This window comes from Myxocyprinus asiaticus, chromosome 21 (assembly GCF_019703515.2).
Source record: "Myxocyprinus asiaticus isolate MX2 ecotype Aquarium Trade chromosome 21, UBuf_Myxa_2, whole genome shotgun sequence".
Classification (NCBI taxonomy): domain Eukaryota; kingdom Metazoa; phylum Chordata; class Actinopteri; order Cypriniformes; family Catostomidae; genus Myxocyprinus; species Myxocyprinus asiaticus.
The window spans coordinates 27,807,797-27,825,235 of record NC_059364.1 but is presented as its reverse complement, the minus strand read 5'-3'; the positions used below and the strand labels follow the sequence as shown (position 1 = coordinate 27,825,235).

At 36.4% G+C, this 17,439-nt stretch overlaps 1 protein-coding gene across 1 annotated transcript in view; it reads left to right on the top strand.

Annotated features, from left to right (window-relative positions):
• Nucleotides 1-17,439, top strand: part of atrnl1a (attractin-like 1a) — a 398,015-nt gene that overhangs the window by 367,185 nt on the left and 13,391 nt on the right. Inside the window, exon 29 of the mRNA XM_051648603.1 lies at nt 2,835-2,943. Within this exon, the coding sequence (XP_051504563.1) occupies nt 2,835-2,943 (109 nt within the window). The remainder of the gene's footprint in view (nt 1-2,834; nt 2,944-17,439) is intronic.

Genomic DNA, 17,439 nt, shown 5'->3' with positions numbered 1-17,439 from the left:
TGTTACACTTGTGTAAAATCATCATGCAACAAATGCTTTATGCAGCACAATGAGCTAGTAGCTAACAGCTAGCGGTCGTGTTATTGTTTATAGTCAGTAATGTTTGTGTCGTGTTTAAGATGGTGTCACGGCAGTAGAGGCGGCGCAACTATGATGATCAGCCTATAATCCCACCCACGTTGAGGCGGCACTAAACTGCAGTGGAAAAGCAATCTCAGAAAAGTAAAGCGAGCAGAGTCAAGTCGAACCATAACATGCAGTGGAAAAGTGCCATAATAGTCTAGGTAGCCTTCCTAGAAGAGTGGAAGATGTTAGAAAAGACCAACTCCATATTAAAGCCCATGGGTTTTAAATTAAATGTTTAACGATATCATACCACCCAGCACATATGGGTGTGGTGTTTAGATATCCACAAACTTTTGGCCATGTAGTGTATGAAGGACTCACATCTATCTTCTGAAAATATTTTGATGGAGATATGATGTGAAGCATGTCAAGTGCAAAGAAGTTTAATCAAATACATAGCGCTTCAGAAGTCATATAGATTACCTATGCTGCCTTTATGTACTTTTTGGAGCTTGTAGCTTGCATTGTATGGATAAAAACACCTCATATCTCCATCAAAATATCTTTGTGTTCCAAAGAAAAAAGAAAGTCGTACGAGTTTGAGATGGCATAAGAGTGAGTAAATGATGAATTATCATTTTTGGGTGAACTATACCTTTAAGACATTTTGTGTTACACTTCTGCAAAGAGAAAACAATTGCTCTATAGAGGTGTTAAATTTTTAGCTTCAGGTCACGTTTTGGCCACCGAGTTTTGCTTTTATAGTATAAGTGATGGCAATTTCATTCAGCAATTAGGTGGCATTTTTATGGTGGTGAGTTCTTCTGAAGTACAGTCTGTGGCCTGATTTTTTTGGTGTCTGCATAGAAATTGTACTGTGAAATGGTGAAATGGTTTACCAGTACTCCTTCACCTGTTTAAATAGAAAGCCATTTGGAGCAGGGAAGCCTACGATGAATCTTTAAGTTGTTTTTGCCTTTTTGAAGAAAATGCTGGAAAGGCTTGAAGGAAGCAGAAATGGCCTTAAATACAGATTTTAACGTGTGTGAATTTTGTTAAGTGAAGGTGAGAAAAAGTCTCAAATACAACCTTGTCATTTTATTTCGGTCCATCTCTCAAGTTTTGCATTAAATGCTCTCATCACCCAGGCTTGAAACTTTGTTGTGTTTCACGGTATATGCTCAAGGTACATTGGTCAGAAATGTCAGACAAAAAGCAAATAAAGTCTATGTTTATTTACTTTTTCTTGCACAAGCCTTTTAATATACTGTAATCAAGAATATTTTAGATGAAATACCATTTGCTGCTTTTCATTACTAAGTTTCAGTGTATAAAGAGCAATGTATAAATACAAAAGTAGATTTGTTGAGAAATCCTGTTTTAAAAAACAGTAAATTCAGTATGCATCATTAGCTGAGTTCCATGTATTTTTATGTGCATTTTGGGATATTGCATAAAAACTGTTGGAACGAAACACCAGGTTGCAAATAAAATCTCCAAAATGTGCATTAAAAACATATACGCTCACTTGAGGTGGATACATTTTTTTGTTCGATAAGAAGAAAAGTGCTCCCAGAACTTTTTGAAGCACTGTCAGTCCAAGACATGAAACATGTTCTTCAAGAGTGTTTTGTATGCGTGCACTAAACCGCAAGTATTTTATTAACAAACGAGTCACAGTGGCTACAATTGCTCCGCAAATTACAATTTTGTACTTTTGAACACTTGGGATGGAAACGCAGCTTTATTCACATGTTGTTTTTGCAATATTGTGGTTTCTCGCATAAATTAAATTTGCAACTTGGATGGAAAACACAGCTATTGTCATGTAGGTTATATCATCATTCCCTAACAAATCTCTGCAAATGTTGCACAACCTGTACATTAAAATGACCATCATTGCAAGGGCCTTGTGGTAGTGGGGGCATGGTCGAGTGCTGGCTTGTGAATGGAGAGCCATATCGGGAGCTGAGAACGGTAAGGGTCATCACCTGTCAATGATTGTCTCTAACAGCTGTTTGTCATTGCTGTGAGAGTGGAGATGGAGTTAAAAGCGAGCCAGACACCAGTAGAGGAGAGGAGAGAGAGACCCGCACAAACACCCGCTGAGCCTGTGTGGCACAAGAGTGTTTCGAAGAGATTGTTTAAAAAAGAAGTGAAGTTTTCTGTTAAAAATAAACAACTGTTAAAAAGTTGAAATTTGCTTCCTCCCGCTTCCTCCTTGCCCCAACCACGAACTCTTTTACAGTCCTGTTATGCCCTTTTGCCTGTTGTTTTGTCATGGTAACATTCAAAAGGTCTGAACAGTCACTACCACTACAATGGTTTGATCTGACCAATCTGCAATCTTTTATGTCAAAAAATTCCTGTCAGAAGAAGCTTCTTGATTATTTTGACATATTGTTAATATGGCAGGAGTAACTTTCTGTCAATTTCCCAAATGTGAACAGTATTATCATATTGGTTGAATAATTGTTGTTGAATGATCTGCAGTTTATGGCTCATGGCCTGTTGGGGCATCATGGTTATTGGAGAGTTGTACCACAGTGCCTGTGCCATTGAAAACGTTTTAAGGCACTGTGACATTCAGAACTTTCTTCTAGAGTTGGGTCTGATAATCAGTTATAAATAGTAGAAATAAGAAAGGATCTCAGCATTCTTAGACTTGTTTGTTTGAAGACTATGAAAAGACTTTAAAATGGCTTTTGTTTCAAGAAAGCTTATACCTGTGTTACATTTAATTAACTCATACTATACCTTTCTCTCAGGCTGGTCCCATAGCTGTGGAGCCATGTGCAGGGAATTGTGCTGCTGTGCAAACATTGCTGATAAGTCTTCCACGGGCATCTTCTGGAGTGTCTCCCCCTGGCCAGTGTGGTAAGAATTCCTAGTTCCTGCATTCATTTACCATCATAGCTTTGCTGAACACGAAGTCACGATAAATCTTCCACAGTTTCTGCTCTTAAAACTTTTGCATTTAGTTATGTACTTGTTATTAATGTTGATTTGCTAGGTTGTTTACATATTTCCATATATATTTTTCACTAAAGCAAAATCACAGTCAAAAACGCAGTTAAAAACGTATATATGCATTGGCCGGGAATCAAACCCAGGCCTACCTGTATGGAAGGTGAAAATTCTGCCACTAAACCACAGATGAAAAATAGTAAGGGTCCTCTAGTCTTACTACTTGCTGTGTAGACCAGAGCATGTGAGCATAGTGGAACGAATTGTCTCACCACTCAAATATTCGCTTATGTGCGATCGCTCAACGCCAACGCTCAAGTTGAAAAGTCATCACTCCTGAGCGAGAGCGATGTTGGAGCGGAGCGGCATGAAATCAGAAACAAATTAGACATAATTTCTTTGTCAACATTCTTGTTTATTTTTTTGCATGAGGTACCAAAAAAAATCCCTTGTCATATTGGCATATGACCTAATATTTCATGGTGCAAATAACAACTGCACAATCAATGCCTTGATGTAGGCTACTTTAAAATAAAAATTAAAAAACCTTGTTCTCTTTGCCCTGTTTGGCATGGTTATTTTATATAGGGATGTGGGGTAATGTAACAGCCTAATTACCAGAGCTCCTCATTGATTTTAATCCTGTGCTAATCGTTCATGTCAGTAATTTCCGTACGTTTTATGGGCTACGCAATATTATTAAGATAATAGCGTCTTTTACCTATCAAACGCACAATAAAAATATTCCCCTGCTATTCTTATCCCTTGCAAATTGACATGTTAGTAAAAAGCTAGTGCTCTGTGCAGCCTGTGAACCCTTTAACTCATTGTTTCTAAAGTTCACCAAGTGTCTGAAGTGGATGCTGGTTATTGAGGAGACACCAGAAAATGTAAGACGTGCTTCAAAACTTCATAGTACACTGGCTGTTGCGTTTGGACTGATGCATGAGGAACAAACAAGCATGATTTCTTTGATTAGGAAAACTAGGAAAGGAAACAAGAACTAATTTTATGATTTGAGCAGAGTGAATGGGAAAAATTGTGTTGAGCCCTGTGTTTTGCAATATAGGGACAGATAAAATTACATAATGTGAAAAGATTGTCTATATTTTAATTCAAGAGTGTACTGTAGATTTATTAATGTAACCATTTCTGTTGTATTTTGCCAGATATTCAAATCAGTTTCTTCTAATAATCCCAGATACAGCATATGCACATGTTTAATACTTACTTCATAATTAAACAGCACAGCTAAATAGGATACATTTTCTGATGGGTCAGTTACGCTTGACAGCAGTGTGTAAATGCTGTCAACACTCTCATCTCTGTCATTTATACAGACATTGCTTATCCCGTGCGAATCGATGGTAAACCTTACAGATGTAAGCAGAAGCCTTATCAAATTATTTTACAAATTTATTTTTACAGTTATATGTCAGGGAAACTAATCTGTGTTTTGAACTGCCTCTGTGCTCTCACTTCACAGTAGTCTGTTGTTGAAATCGGCCGGTCAACATCAGCTTGCGAATCACACCGAGTTTAAACACTGCCTCATCTCTGATAATCTTGCATCTAATACAGCCGCCAACACCAGTTATTTGTCAGTGTAGAAGCACACACACACACACACACTTAATGTGGCAGCACGAGAAATGGAGCACATTCTGGTTGGAGCGGAAAGTGAGCGCCTCGTGAGCGGCAGAGCTGGGCTGAGCACAGTCTCGTGAAACTCGCTCCAGTGAAATTCTGATCGCTATGCTCTGCTCACATGCTCTGGTGTAGACACTTGTCATTCTCTGCTATCTACCGCTGCAACCAAGTCTCATAGAAGTTTTCTATAACTTCATTTTTGCAAACTGACTTATACTTGCCACAATCTACTATTCACAGCAGTTTTCTGGTGAGGTTAACACTAGAGGCACTACAACAGCTGTGCATTTAATTCACTTTCACACAAATTACGACTACAACGGCTGATTACGGCTTTATAAACTCTTATTTTTCACACTATGACTCACACAGTTCTATGTTATGATATCAAAACACTTTTACTATAACACATAATTTGAAAAACTATACACTTTTACATTTGTATTACAGACTCACCATTCACACATTCACACGCTTATTCCAATATGATTACCTTCCACAGTAGCTCACCTGATATGTTGGACTTTGAATTGGAAGACCCAAGCTTAAGCCAAGCAAACACGCAAGCTGACACGTGACACTAAAGTGTCATAGAAAGCAACACTAAATGACATGGTTGCTTCAGACAATTAGCTTTTTGTTATTTTCCACACTATCGGTTAGGTTTAGGTATTGGTTTAGGATAAGGATGTCTGTTTTGTTTACCTCTCATTTGCATTTATTACAATATTGGATAGGTTTAGGTGTTGGTTAAGGGTAAGAATGTCCATTTTCTTCACCTCACATTTGCATTTAGAAGACTATTGGTTAGGTTTAGGTTAACGTTTAGTTAGGAAGGCATGTTTTACTCATTAAAACCTCCATCTAATATTCACCTTAAAACCCTTGTCTGATTACGACACCATTTCACCCACTTTTGGTGCCCCCTGCTAGACATTTCACAACGAAACCTGTAATGAAACCTCAGAAGTTTATTAAAATGAATGTAACAACTAAAGCTATAAAATGGCAGACCATCACTGCCCTTTCTCATTCTTTCTCTTTTACATTCCCACATCCAATTCTATTTTTGTATTTTCCTGTCCTCACACCAGTGTCTTTGTCTCTGTGTTGTGGTTGTGCTCATCATCATGTAGCTGCGTTGAATGAGCTGAAAAATGAGCAGATGTAAACAGTACTGCAGCAGGAAGTAGCGGCTCACAGATGGGAGACATGCAGCACTTTGCAGGCAAACAACATCTCCTCATTGCAATATGACACTGACACCACTGCTCCTCAAAAAAAAGAACAATTAAGAAAGGGAGGGGTGGGAAAACAGGAGAAAGAGAGGGATAAAGGATTAAAGACGAGGTGCAAACGAGAGATAGAATGCATGTTGGGAGTACAGTTCAATAGTGCTGACTGAACAAAGGAATAAATCTGACAGAGAGAATGTTATCCCCGAGGAAAATCAAATCCAAATACTTAAAAAGACTAAGTAAATGTTTTGCTTTATCCCTTAAGTCAGCCCCCTTATTCCAGCACACTAACTCAGGCTCTGTCTGTGAGGAACTAATACCTGCACTTTGATTTAATGAACACTGACATGTCTGAATCTGTGGGCTCCTGCACTGCTTGTTATGATAAAGAGTAAAAAGGCATATTTGGCCTGATGCTTCGAGGCTGAAGGCATATGACAGGTTTTTGGAGATGGTTACAGAGAAATGCTGAATGCCTTTGTTTTCCACAGACACATATAGCAAGTCTGAGTCATATTCAACAACATTTCACATTGAATTACACTAAAATTGAGCCTGCAGCATGTAGTAATGACACTTGTAGATAATGGAGAATATGTAAACTACCCTTAGATCAAAAGAGTGTGTATATGTATTATTTTATAAGTGTTCAGGCAGAATTGAGGGTGTCTGACTGTTTACTGTAGATTTATTTCCTGGAAGATAAAGTAGTACTGAATAGAATTACAAAAATAAATCGATTTCTGAAGAAAATGTGAATGGTGCTTGCTGTGGCTAAACTTACTGCAACACTGTCCTACCAAGAGCCTCAGGACACTGCCTTAAATCAAACAAGTCAACCCCCATGTCTCTATGATGTTGTGGTGCCAAGATGTGATGTTCTGAGTGTTTTCTAGGTGGTGGCTACGGTGTTGTGGGTGTTTGCTAGGGTGTCACTAAATTTGCCTTACCACCCCAAGTTAAAAGATGCCATTCATGTCTACAATTGAGACATGAGCCCTCTGCTTCATTTGGTGCCACTAGTAGCAATTACACACTTCACCGTTAATGTAAAAAGATGGGCAGTCCTACATGTCAACATCAACAAGTTTCTCCAACAAATATGATGTTATGAGACAGAAAGGGGAATTCACTAAGAATAAATTGTGCCAGATAAAAGCGGCGGTTATTTGCACGCACTGTCTGCACTGGTTTAGAACTCACTTCACTAAAGGAATTATGCAGATCAGGCAACGGCGCAAATGCGCCCACAGAATCGCTGTTGAACACAATTTGCACATGCAATTCCAATCTTGCAAGTCAATTCTGGGGGCTAAATAGTGGACGATGTTGCAGACCACCGTTATATGACACATTTTTGCAGGACTGAATGGCAACACTGACTACTGTGATCCATACACCTGAATCATCTCTTTAACATGCCGAAAGTGCTCTTGACTACACCACGCATCTGGATATATGCCAGGCTGTGACACTCTTCACCATCATTTGATAATTCTTTTATGAATTACTGCTGAAATGATTGATAGAAAATATACACAAACATCTCTTTTCAATAAAATTCACTTTACCGCCTGCTTTCATTTGGCCGTAATAGCGCGTTGTAAATTGCACAGGCAATTCTTATGAATGAAGTGCAATCTTTAATAAGCCTAATTTAAATAGAAAGGAGGCATTGTTTGCACAGAAAGGAAGGGCATTGACTTAAATGATATAGTCAAGACACAGTGCAATTTCAGTGCTAACTGCGCATGCTTAAACTAGATTGCGGGTGATTAGTGAATAAGACGCAGGGTTTTGCGCTGAAATACCACGCGCAAAAGTGGTGCATCTGTTTAGTGAATTCGCCCCAGAATGTTTGCTGAATTTAAAGGAATAGTTCACCCAAAAATTTTCAAAAAAATCAATTCACATCTTAAAATGAAACTAGTTGCTGTTCTATACTCAGCCATACGAAGAAGAAGACCCAAAAATGATAATTCTTTCATTTACTCACCCTTATGTTGTCTCAAAATCATATGACTTTCTTTCTTCAAAACACAAATGAAGATGTTTTAATGGAGATATGATGTCTGTTTGTCCATACAATGCAGGTGAATGGAGACAAAAAATGTAGCTCCAAAAAGGTCATAAAGGCATCATAAAAGTAATCTAAAAGACTCCTCATGATCTAGGAGACTGCTGATGTCAAGATTAATAGTGAAAAAAAAAAAAAAAGATATATTGCGGTCTGTTCTTACCCAATATCGATTAGATCGCTTCAGAAAACATGGATTTAAATAAATCCATGGATCATAAGGATAGATTTATGCTGCCTTTATGTCCTTTTTGGAGCTTGAAAATTTGGTCACCATTTACTTGCATTGAATGGACAAACAATATAATTTCTCCATTAAAATACATTTGTTTGTTTTCCATGGAAGAAAGTCATATGAGTTTGAGATGGCATAAGAGTGAGTAAATGATGAGAGAATTATCATTTTTGGGTGGCCTATTCCTTTAAGTCCCTTTCAAGAGAAGTCAGTCTACTCAGTGGCCATCTTGGAAAGACCACTGGACAGCTATTTTTTATGGATACAAATGGCATACAAGTACAGCTCCTGTCTACTTCGATTACATAACAAATCACATATTTAAATCAGCAACAAACTATTTTTAGACTGTTTTACCTGATGCGCATGCGGGTTCTGACTGCGATTTCTGACAAGCAATATCTCCAAATAAAAGGTGATTGGCTCTTTTACCTGTAAGGCAGGACTTCCTTTTCTTCACCTGCCATATTGGATGTTTCAGTGTCTCCAGTTCATTTCAATACACTCAGCTAAACATCTCTAATTTGATGCTGTTGATCATTCTATTAGCTTTTACACAAAACACGCTTACTGTGCCTAGGCATTGGTCTGACACAAAATCAATATTTAAATTCCTAACCTGAAGTTATGGACTGTATATACACATATATGGAATGTACTAGCAATTCCCTACCTCTCACCGATGAAGGGTGAAGCAAGCAGAGGAGATGTCAATATAGAAGTCGTTCGGTGAGAATTGCTTTCTTCTGTTTTCATCTAAAAGCACTCAAAACTTGGTCACGGAAAGGTCATGATCAACTGAAAACTCTGTAGAGCACAAACACTGTCACTGCATAGAAATCCATGTACAAATAGTCAACATGACCAATCAGTCATTGTGAAGAAAAGATTTTGTTCAGTGTCACATTCTTTGTAGTTTTGACTCTGTGCTCTTGCAAATTGTATTCCAAAATATGTGATTGCCTCGATATGCTGTTTTATTTCCTCTAGTCCAATGAACATTTACAACAAAAGTGTGGCATATTGAGATTGATATTTGCTCTATATGTTAAGTTTACAGAACTTATTCTTGGATGCTTACAATCTTGTAAATCATCCTCTTAATCACCACAGTGATTCTGAGATGGACACAAACAAACAAATACGCTGTCATTCTCTGTATGTGAAGACAAACCTCTGTATCTGCCTTGCCAAATCCCCACAGTCCTCGTCTGACTCATTTATCTCTCTGTCTCTCTTATAAATTATTCTAATGGAATTAAATTGTCTTTTGGATTCTAAATGAGTGTATGTTTAAAGTCTTTATGAGAAATATTAGAAAAGTCAGAATGAGAAATGAGTTAAAAGGAAAAAGTGAATTCTTTCGGATTCGGTTTTCTTTATTTTCTCTCTCTACAAGCGCAATACCTCAGACAAGTGCAATCCTGTAGAAAGAATAATAGACAAAAACTCCTTGGTCTACTTGTGTGGCTGATGTAACAGACAATCATCTGAAGGTCATGGGAATGAGTCTGACCCTCCTAATTAAAGCATGACCCACCAAAATATATATACTTTGCAGCCTTAATATGACATACTATGTAGTTCATCAAACTTAATATAATTAGCAGATAATATGATGGTAGTGTAATTTCAACCACCCCAAACATAGGTCATATTATTGACTTTGGCCTGGTTTGTCCAATATGTAAATGCATGAAAAAGTGAGTGCACTGATGGAACACATAATGTTGGGTATAAATCTAGACAAAGACACATTTTCTTGAAATTTGAGTCTTGTATTCTAAATGGAAGGATATCACAGTTGTATCCTGTGAATACATTTTCTACATTGTTAAATGACCCAGTGTGTTAAAACGTTTGAAACGAATCTGTTAAAATTATCATTGTTTTTGTTAACTTATTTTTTCTTTAGACGAATAACGCTGAAAAACATAGTAATGACAAAAGTTAAATGTATAAATCAGACACTTGCAGATGCACAAAATTTGTAGACTGTGTCCAGAAAATTACCCACTGAAATTCAATTTATTAGTATATACAGGAATCCCACAGTCATGGAAAACCTGGAAATATAAAAGATTTTTACAATACAGATTTCCATGCCTGGAAAAGTCATGGAAATAAAAACAATTCTAGTTATGATCTGCTATACAATGTTTAATTGGCTAGAAATTGCTCTTCGTGAGCAGGGACTAAAAACAAAATGATTTTCATTTCGGTTCGTTCTGAGCAAAAACTGTATTTTTTTCATTCCGGTTCAGAAATTCCACAGCCTCCTTTCCAAATGGTTACCAGTTAGAACAAAATAAAAGAACGGTTAATAACGTTCTTTTTTAAATGACAGTACTGCACTAAGGGTGGGTGAAATACCAGTTGCCATGTTGACAGATCTCGCAACAGAAACCTGATCTGGAAAAAACAAGCTCAAATTAAGCCACTTGACTCACCAAAATAAGCAAAAAGTACCTTTTACCTCTGTATTTTTTGCATTATTTTTCAACTTACCTCTGCAGGCTTTTTTTTCACCAGCATACGATAGTAGATGTGATTCAAAAATAAAATGCCCCAAAATTAGTGATGTCAGTTTATTAAAATATTTAATCACGATTAAACGAATGTTTTTGAAAGTGCTGAAATTTGACTCTATATATACTTCTTTTGTATTCTTTATTCTTCTTTATTCAATGTTTACTAACATTTTCCAAACAAAAACTTCCACAGTATAAAGAAAGAAATGCCCTAAAATGCACCAATTCAAGTAACAATAAATGCTAAAGTGACATTCTCACAATTCGCATCATGGCATCAACTCATAGCTCAATGCCACCGTCAAGTGCTTTGAAGTTTGAACTCCCATGACAAGTGCTGCAGAGAATGACAGAGTTCGGAATGGCATACTACCCATACTACTCTTACTGCTTTTGTTATATCTTTGTATGGCAGAAATATAAAAGAGAAGTGTGGTAGTATGCCATTGTGAACCTGGCCATTGTCTTGTTTGGCTTTTAGCGCTGGCACTGCCCACATTCATTTGAATTGTTCAGTAATCATAAACTGATGCTTCAAAAGATCAGCGGCAATGGGTTCATTGAAATTGTTACAACTTTGAGCAGCGCGTCGACATACCTTTCACAGAAGAACTCCCTTATCAATGCCATGTGTTGTGTTTGGATCTTAGGTGATTGTTAAGACTTGACATGCTTCTATGGTAATTACTTTACACCTTACAAAGGACATAAAGTACTGTACTTTTGTCCCATCTGGGTTTGTTTCTTAAAAGTCATTTCTCCATCCCTTGATCAATGACACAGAATCATTGTTGTGTGTGTGTTTGAGGTGTGTACTGTCCCCGCCGGACACATCGCAAAGGGCCCACCCTGTTCCTACCAGTGTTTAGTCAGAATCTAATTTTAAAATTAACACGTTAAACATTTTTAATTAATTACAATTGCATGAATGCTTTAATTTTAACAAAAAAAAATACATGTTAAACATCAGCCACCAGGGACTTCCTCACCCCTCCCCCAAAAGACATTATACAATTCACCCAATGACTTTCTGTTGCTTCTTCATTTGCACAGTCAGCTTCTCCTAACAGGTCACTTTGGTCTTTAATCACCTTTTAATGGCCAGGTATAACTGCTCACTGGATGGATTTACATCATTGTTTAAGTTTGCTTGTTGAACATTGAAAAACACAGGTAAATATATATATATATATATATATATATATATATATATATATATATATATATATATATATATATATATATATATATATATTATTGAGTTGCATTTGTTTCATTATTTGACATCTCATATCTTTTCCAGTTGCAACCACATGCTGATCATGTACAACCTTTGTGTAACTCTTTCCCCCTACTATACTGTATATTACTGCACTCCCAATAACACACACACACAAACAGTGCTGAATGTTCCAAGTCTCATACTGCGAGTCAGGTGGATACAACAGAGCGGAACATCTGCTTGTAAGATAACAGATTGATTCTGCTGTCTGTGCAACCAGAGCTCTCACATAGGACATCAGCAGAGCACTTGCACAACAAAATACCATTCCTGTCTCTCTCACCTGCTTATTCAGATGAAGAAATGCAGCAGCAGTGAATGATTGAGACAGTCAAGGAGGATGTTGTGTAAACCGGTTACAGGTGATGCAAGAATTAATTCAAGTCCCTCCTTATTTAATTTTTACAGCTTATATACTGTATTTCTGTCTAAGACATAGATCTCCCATGTAATTAGACCACATTAGAGTACAATAAGTGAAGGATAAGGAACAGTCAGATGGTCATTATTGCTAAATTAACCCGGGCAGGGTGATCCGTATCCAGACATGAAATCCCCTCAAGGGGTTTATTTTGCAAGAATGTCAGGCTTTTGGAGCGTTCATGTCATGTCAGAACTACTGTAATAACAATATTCCAACTTGTAAAAATTTGCTCGCATCTTCGTAGAAGTTGTACAAATTTACAAATTGGATTGTCTGAATTGTATAAAAAGCTTTATCTTTAATGTTGTGTTCAAAAGTTAAGGGTAGTTTTATATGCCATTTTATTTTAACCACTGTTACCTTGGCACACTTTCTTTGTTCTTAAACCTTTAGCAGGAACATATTATGGTAAATTAATGAAGTTATTAAATATTTTTCTGTCATCAACAACAAAGCCATTGTGATGCCTCATCTCTAAAAATAGCTTAACATGGCCTAGATTGGCCATCATCTTGGTCATAGGATGAACTACATTTTCTTAAAATGGAATAATTAGACAATAAATAAAGGCCAACTATAGCCTTCATCAGCTAAATGAAAAGAACACTTCATCTACAGTACCTGCACTTCCGCAGACAGTTCGGATTGGACTACAAGAACCTAAATTATTAATCTCACAGTTCATACAAAATCCTTGAGTTTTAAACATTGCTCATCAACATCTACTCAGTTCACTCACATAAAACAAGATTGCACTGCACATAGATAACTAACACTGGCATTCTTTTCTTGCTGTATAGCCTCAGGGGTACTGGCTCCCCCAGCTGATCCTGGTTTCCCCCAAGGTTTTTTTTTTTTATTGTTGTTTTTTTTCAGGGGGGGGGGGGTTTCATTAACTAAAATCTTATGGAGTTTTGTGCTCCTTGCTTTTGGCTTGCTCTCTAGAGCCGTAAAGACTATAATTTTTAAGGCATGATTTTCAATCGAGTTGTTAATTTAAACCGCACAATGAGGACTCTAACACATTAAAGCATTATTTTCTGTTACAGCAAAATTTTCTGTAAAGCTGCTTTGAAACGATGTGTTTTGTAAAAAGCGCTATACAAATAAAAAATTACTTGACTAGATTGTAGTTGACAAAAAAAATCTATAGAGTGGTTTAGTGAATAACTTCATCATTTGCTCACCCTCATGCCATCCCAGATGTATATGACTTTCTTTCTTCAGCAGAACACATTTGAAGAAAAATAGAAAAATATCTTAGCTCAGTAGGTCTTAATGGAAGTGGATGGTGATCCAACCTATGAAGCTCCAAAAAGAACAGACAGTCAGCATGAACATCATCCATATGACTCCACTGGTTAAATGAATGTCTTCTAAAGTGGAACGATTACTTTTGCTGCAAAAAAGATAATTAAGTAGTTTTTAACTATAAATCATCGCTTCCGGTCAGCAGCAGTACGCGCGTGACGTAATCGCGATTACGTCCAAACATGCCAACACGAATACGTCACATGACAGACCATGTGAACTCCGCCCTCTCGTGAATGCATATAATGCTGTTGACTGGAAGCGATGATTTACAACTAAATATTACTTAAATATGTATATTTTTCGCACCAAAAGCGATTGTTTTGCTTCAAAGGTCATATCACCATCCACTTACATTTTAAGGACCTACTGAGCTAAGATATTTTTTCTATTTTTCTTCAAATGTGGTCTGCTGAAGAAAGAAATTCATATACATCTGGGGTAGCATGAGGGTGAGTAAATAATGAGATAATTTTAATTTTTTGGGTGAACTATCCCTTTAACCCTATCATTCAGGATATATACTGTATGTTGATGATCATGACAAAGAGTCTATATCATTAACTGATGATATTATAGAGTATCCTCCCAACATCATAGTGGCCATCTGTGTTTTTCTGTGTTTACGAGAAAGCTTGCGATGACTGTATTGCCCGTTTACCCTTTTAAAATGTCAGTTTAGTGCCTTTAAAGCATAGTCAGCACCACAGGGAACCCGCATGGGGAGTGAATGAGAGTGCAGTCTTTTGATAGTTGTATAAGTGAGCAACAAAGCTAAATTGATTTTATTCTGACCTGCTTTATCTGCAGCTACAATCTGTCGTGGCAGACTAACTAATTTATAACCCTTTCCAACAAATGCATTTAGGGTACTTTGAAAAAATTCTTCTTTGAGAAAAAATGCTTAATCAAGATTTATACAAATAAAAATGTTATTTAAATTATTGTTGGGTTCGAGTCCACCTTAGTCGAGTCCGAGTCTTTAAACAATCGAGTCCGAGTCGAAAAGGGGCTGAGTCGGCGTCGAGTCTATGTCCGTAAACTCAACATCAATATTTTAAGCTTATTTTAACTTTCACAACTAAGAAAGCACAATTGTCAATATAAATGTAGCAAAAACATTTTATTATTGATATTTTATGATTAGTATGTTGTTGAACAGACTTCTAAGTGGTTTCAGAATGAAAGCATACGCTTTAGGTGTATGAAGAAAAAATTGTCCTCCAACACACTTCATAATGTGTTCTGTTGACATTTCAGTTATTTGTTGCTTTTTTCCCCTCCACTCAAACATAGACTATAGAAAGTGAAAGCTGTGTTAGTCATTAAAATGAGAGTTATTATTGTTTCGAATTGTAATTTTGTTTTGTTATTTCTTCTTCATTTTCAACTTGTCCTTTCAATTTAGTTCAGTTTATCTAAAATTGTCCCTATTTAAATAAATAATATATACTGAGATATCTTTCTTGTCTCTATCTGCCGACTGGTTTGGAAAAATAATGAGTCAACACAGTAGTAATTAGCACTCACTGAGAAGTTACATCTCACGACTTGACTGCAAATGCTACATCCGAAAACACTGGTAAAGCCCACTGCTAATATTAGGGCCATTTAACACGGACGTGATTGTTAATTCGTGGAAAACATGGGGCAGTTCTGCGCACTGTTTGTGCACCTAAAACCCTGATGTGTCCATGTGTTATCGTTTAAAAAAAATAAGAAGTATCATAAAAATGTATTTAGTACTACCTTGAAGAAGCTATTTGACAACAGATACTCACATATATTCCACAAGACAAAAATAGTAACTGAATTTAAACAAATTATCCGGTTCAAAAGTTTACATTCGCTTGGTTCTTAAAGGATTAGTTCACCCAAAAATGAAAATTCAGTCATTGTTTACTCACCCCTGTGTTGTTATAACTTTTCTTTCTTTTTTCTTAACACAAAGGGAGAAATTGTGAAAAAAAAATTGTGCTCAGTGATGTCACACAAAGGCAGTTTATGGTGATCACTTCTTCAAGCTTCAAAAGGACGCAAAAGTATAATTAAGAAGTCTAACATATTGTATGCGACTCATGTCTTGTTCTGAAGGAATACGATAAGGTTTGGTGAGAAACAAACATAAATCTGATGTATTATTAAGTGAAACTCTTCACCGACCGTAGATCTCCTGTGCGTGTTCATGAGACAGACTGCATGAAAGCTTTAGAGCTACTGGCACAAGAGCAAACCCTTTAATATGGTGTATTGCTTTCACTATGATTAATGACTGTTTGTGTAATAATTGTTCGTGAGTCCCTCCTTTGTCCTGAGCTGTGAAGCTGTCCACTTTTCTTAAGAAAAATACTGTACATTCTTTGGTTTTCCAGCATCTTCTGCAAATTTGAGTTCTTCCCAGCTGTGGCTATATGATATAGACATCCAGCTTTTGACACTTAGGACAATTGATGGACACATACACAACTATTACAAAAGGTGCAAACATTCATTGATGCTCAAGAAGGCTACACAAGAACCAAGGGGATACAAACTTTTGAACAGGATGATTTGTGTAAATTACAGTACATTTTGTGTAATGTAGCTTTTGAAGGGCAGTACTACATAAAATATATAAGCTTTTATCTCTTATATTTGCATACATTCTGAAAGGGGTGTGAAAATGTATAGGCCTAAAACAAAAGGGGTATGCAAACTTCTGCAATATATAGTTTGTAAAAATGTCTATTTTATTTTATATTTAGTTTTTCACTATTTAACCACATTTTAGCTTTTTTTAATTTACAAATTCCAAGTAGCCTATTCTATCCATTTAATTTCATATGTGTAATTATGAGTAGACTTGTCAAGTCAGGGACACATTTTAACACAAAATTCACTACATTAGAACCTAAAATTCAAAATTTAGTACCACATCTCAACATTTAAAGGAATGTTCTGGGTTCAATACAAGTTAAGCTCAGTCAACAGCATTTGTGGCATAATGTTGACATGTCTCTCCTTTTCTTTAAAAAAAGCAAAAATTGAGGTTACAGTGAGGCACTTACAATGGAAGTGAATGGGGAAGATGAAAGTGAATGGGGCCAATTTTTGGAGGGTTTAAACACAGAAATGTGAAGCTTATAATTTTATAAAAGCTCTTGCATTAATTGTTCTGTTAAAACTCATGTATTATTTGAGCTGTAAAGTTGTTTAAATAGTCATTTTTACAGTCATTTTAGGGTCTTAGGGTTTGTTGACATTACATTTTCATGGTAACGAAGTTGTAAAATTGGTTATAACTTTACACAGAAAGGATAATATGTGATTTTATCACACTAAAATCATGTTTACATGCATATTGTTTAAGTATTTTAATGTTAAAATTTGGCCACATTCACTTCCATTGTAAGTGCCTCACTGTAACCCAGCTTTTTTTTTTAAGAAAAGGAGGGACGAGTCAATTTATTTTTGTGGTAATCAACATAATGCCACAAATGTTATCGATTGAGCTTAACTTGTATTGAACCCGAAATATTCCTTTAAGTGCTTGTATTATGTAAAAAGTGCAGTGTAGCTGTCTGAATATGACACTTTCTGAATTTCCTCCGTGCTCGTGGGGAAAATGAACATTAAGAAAACACCCCGCTTACATTTTCACGTGTTGCACAAAGACATG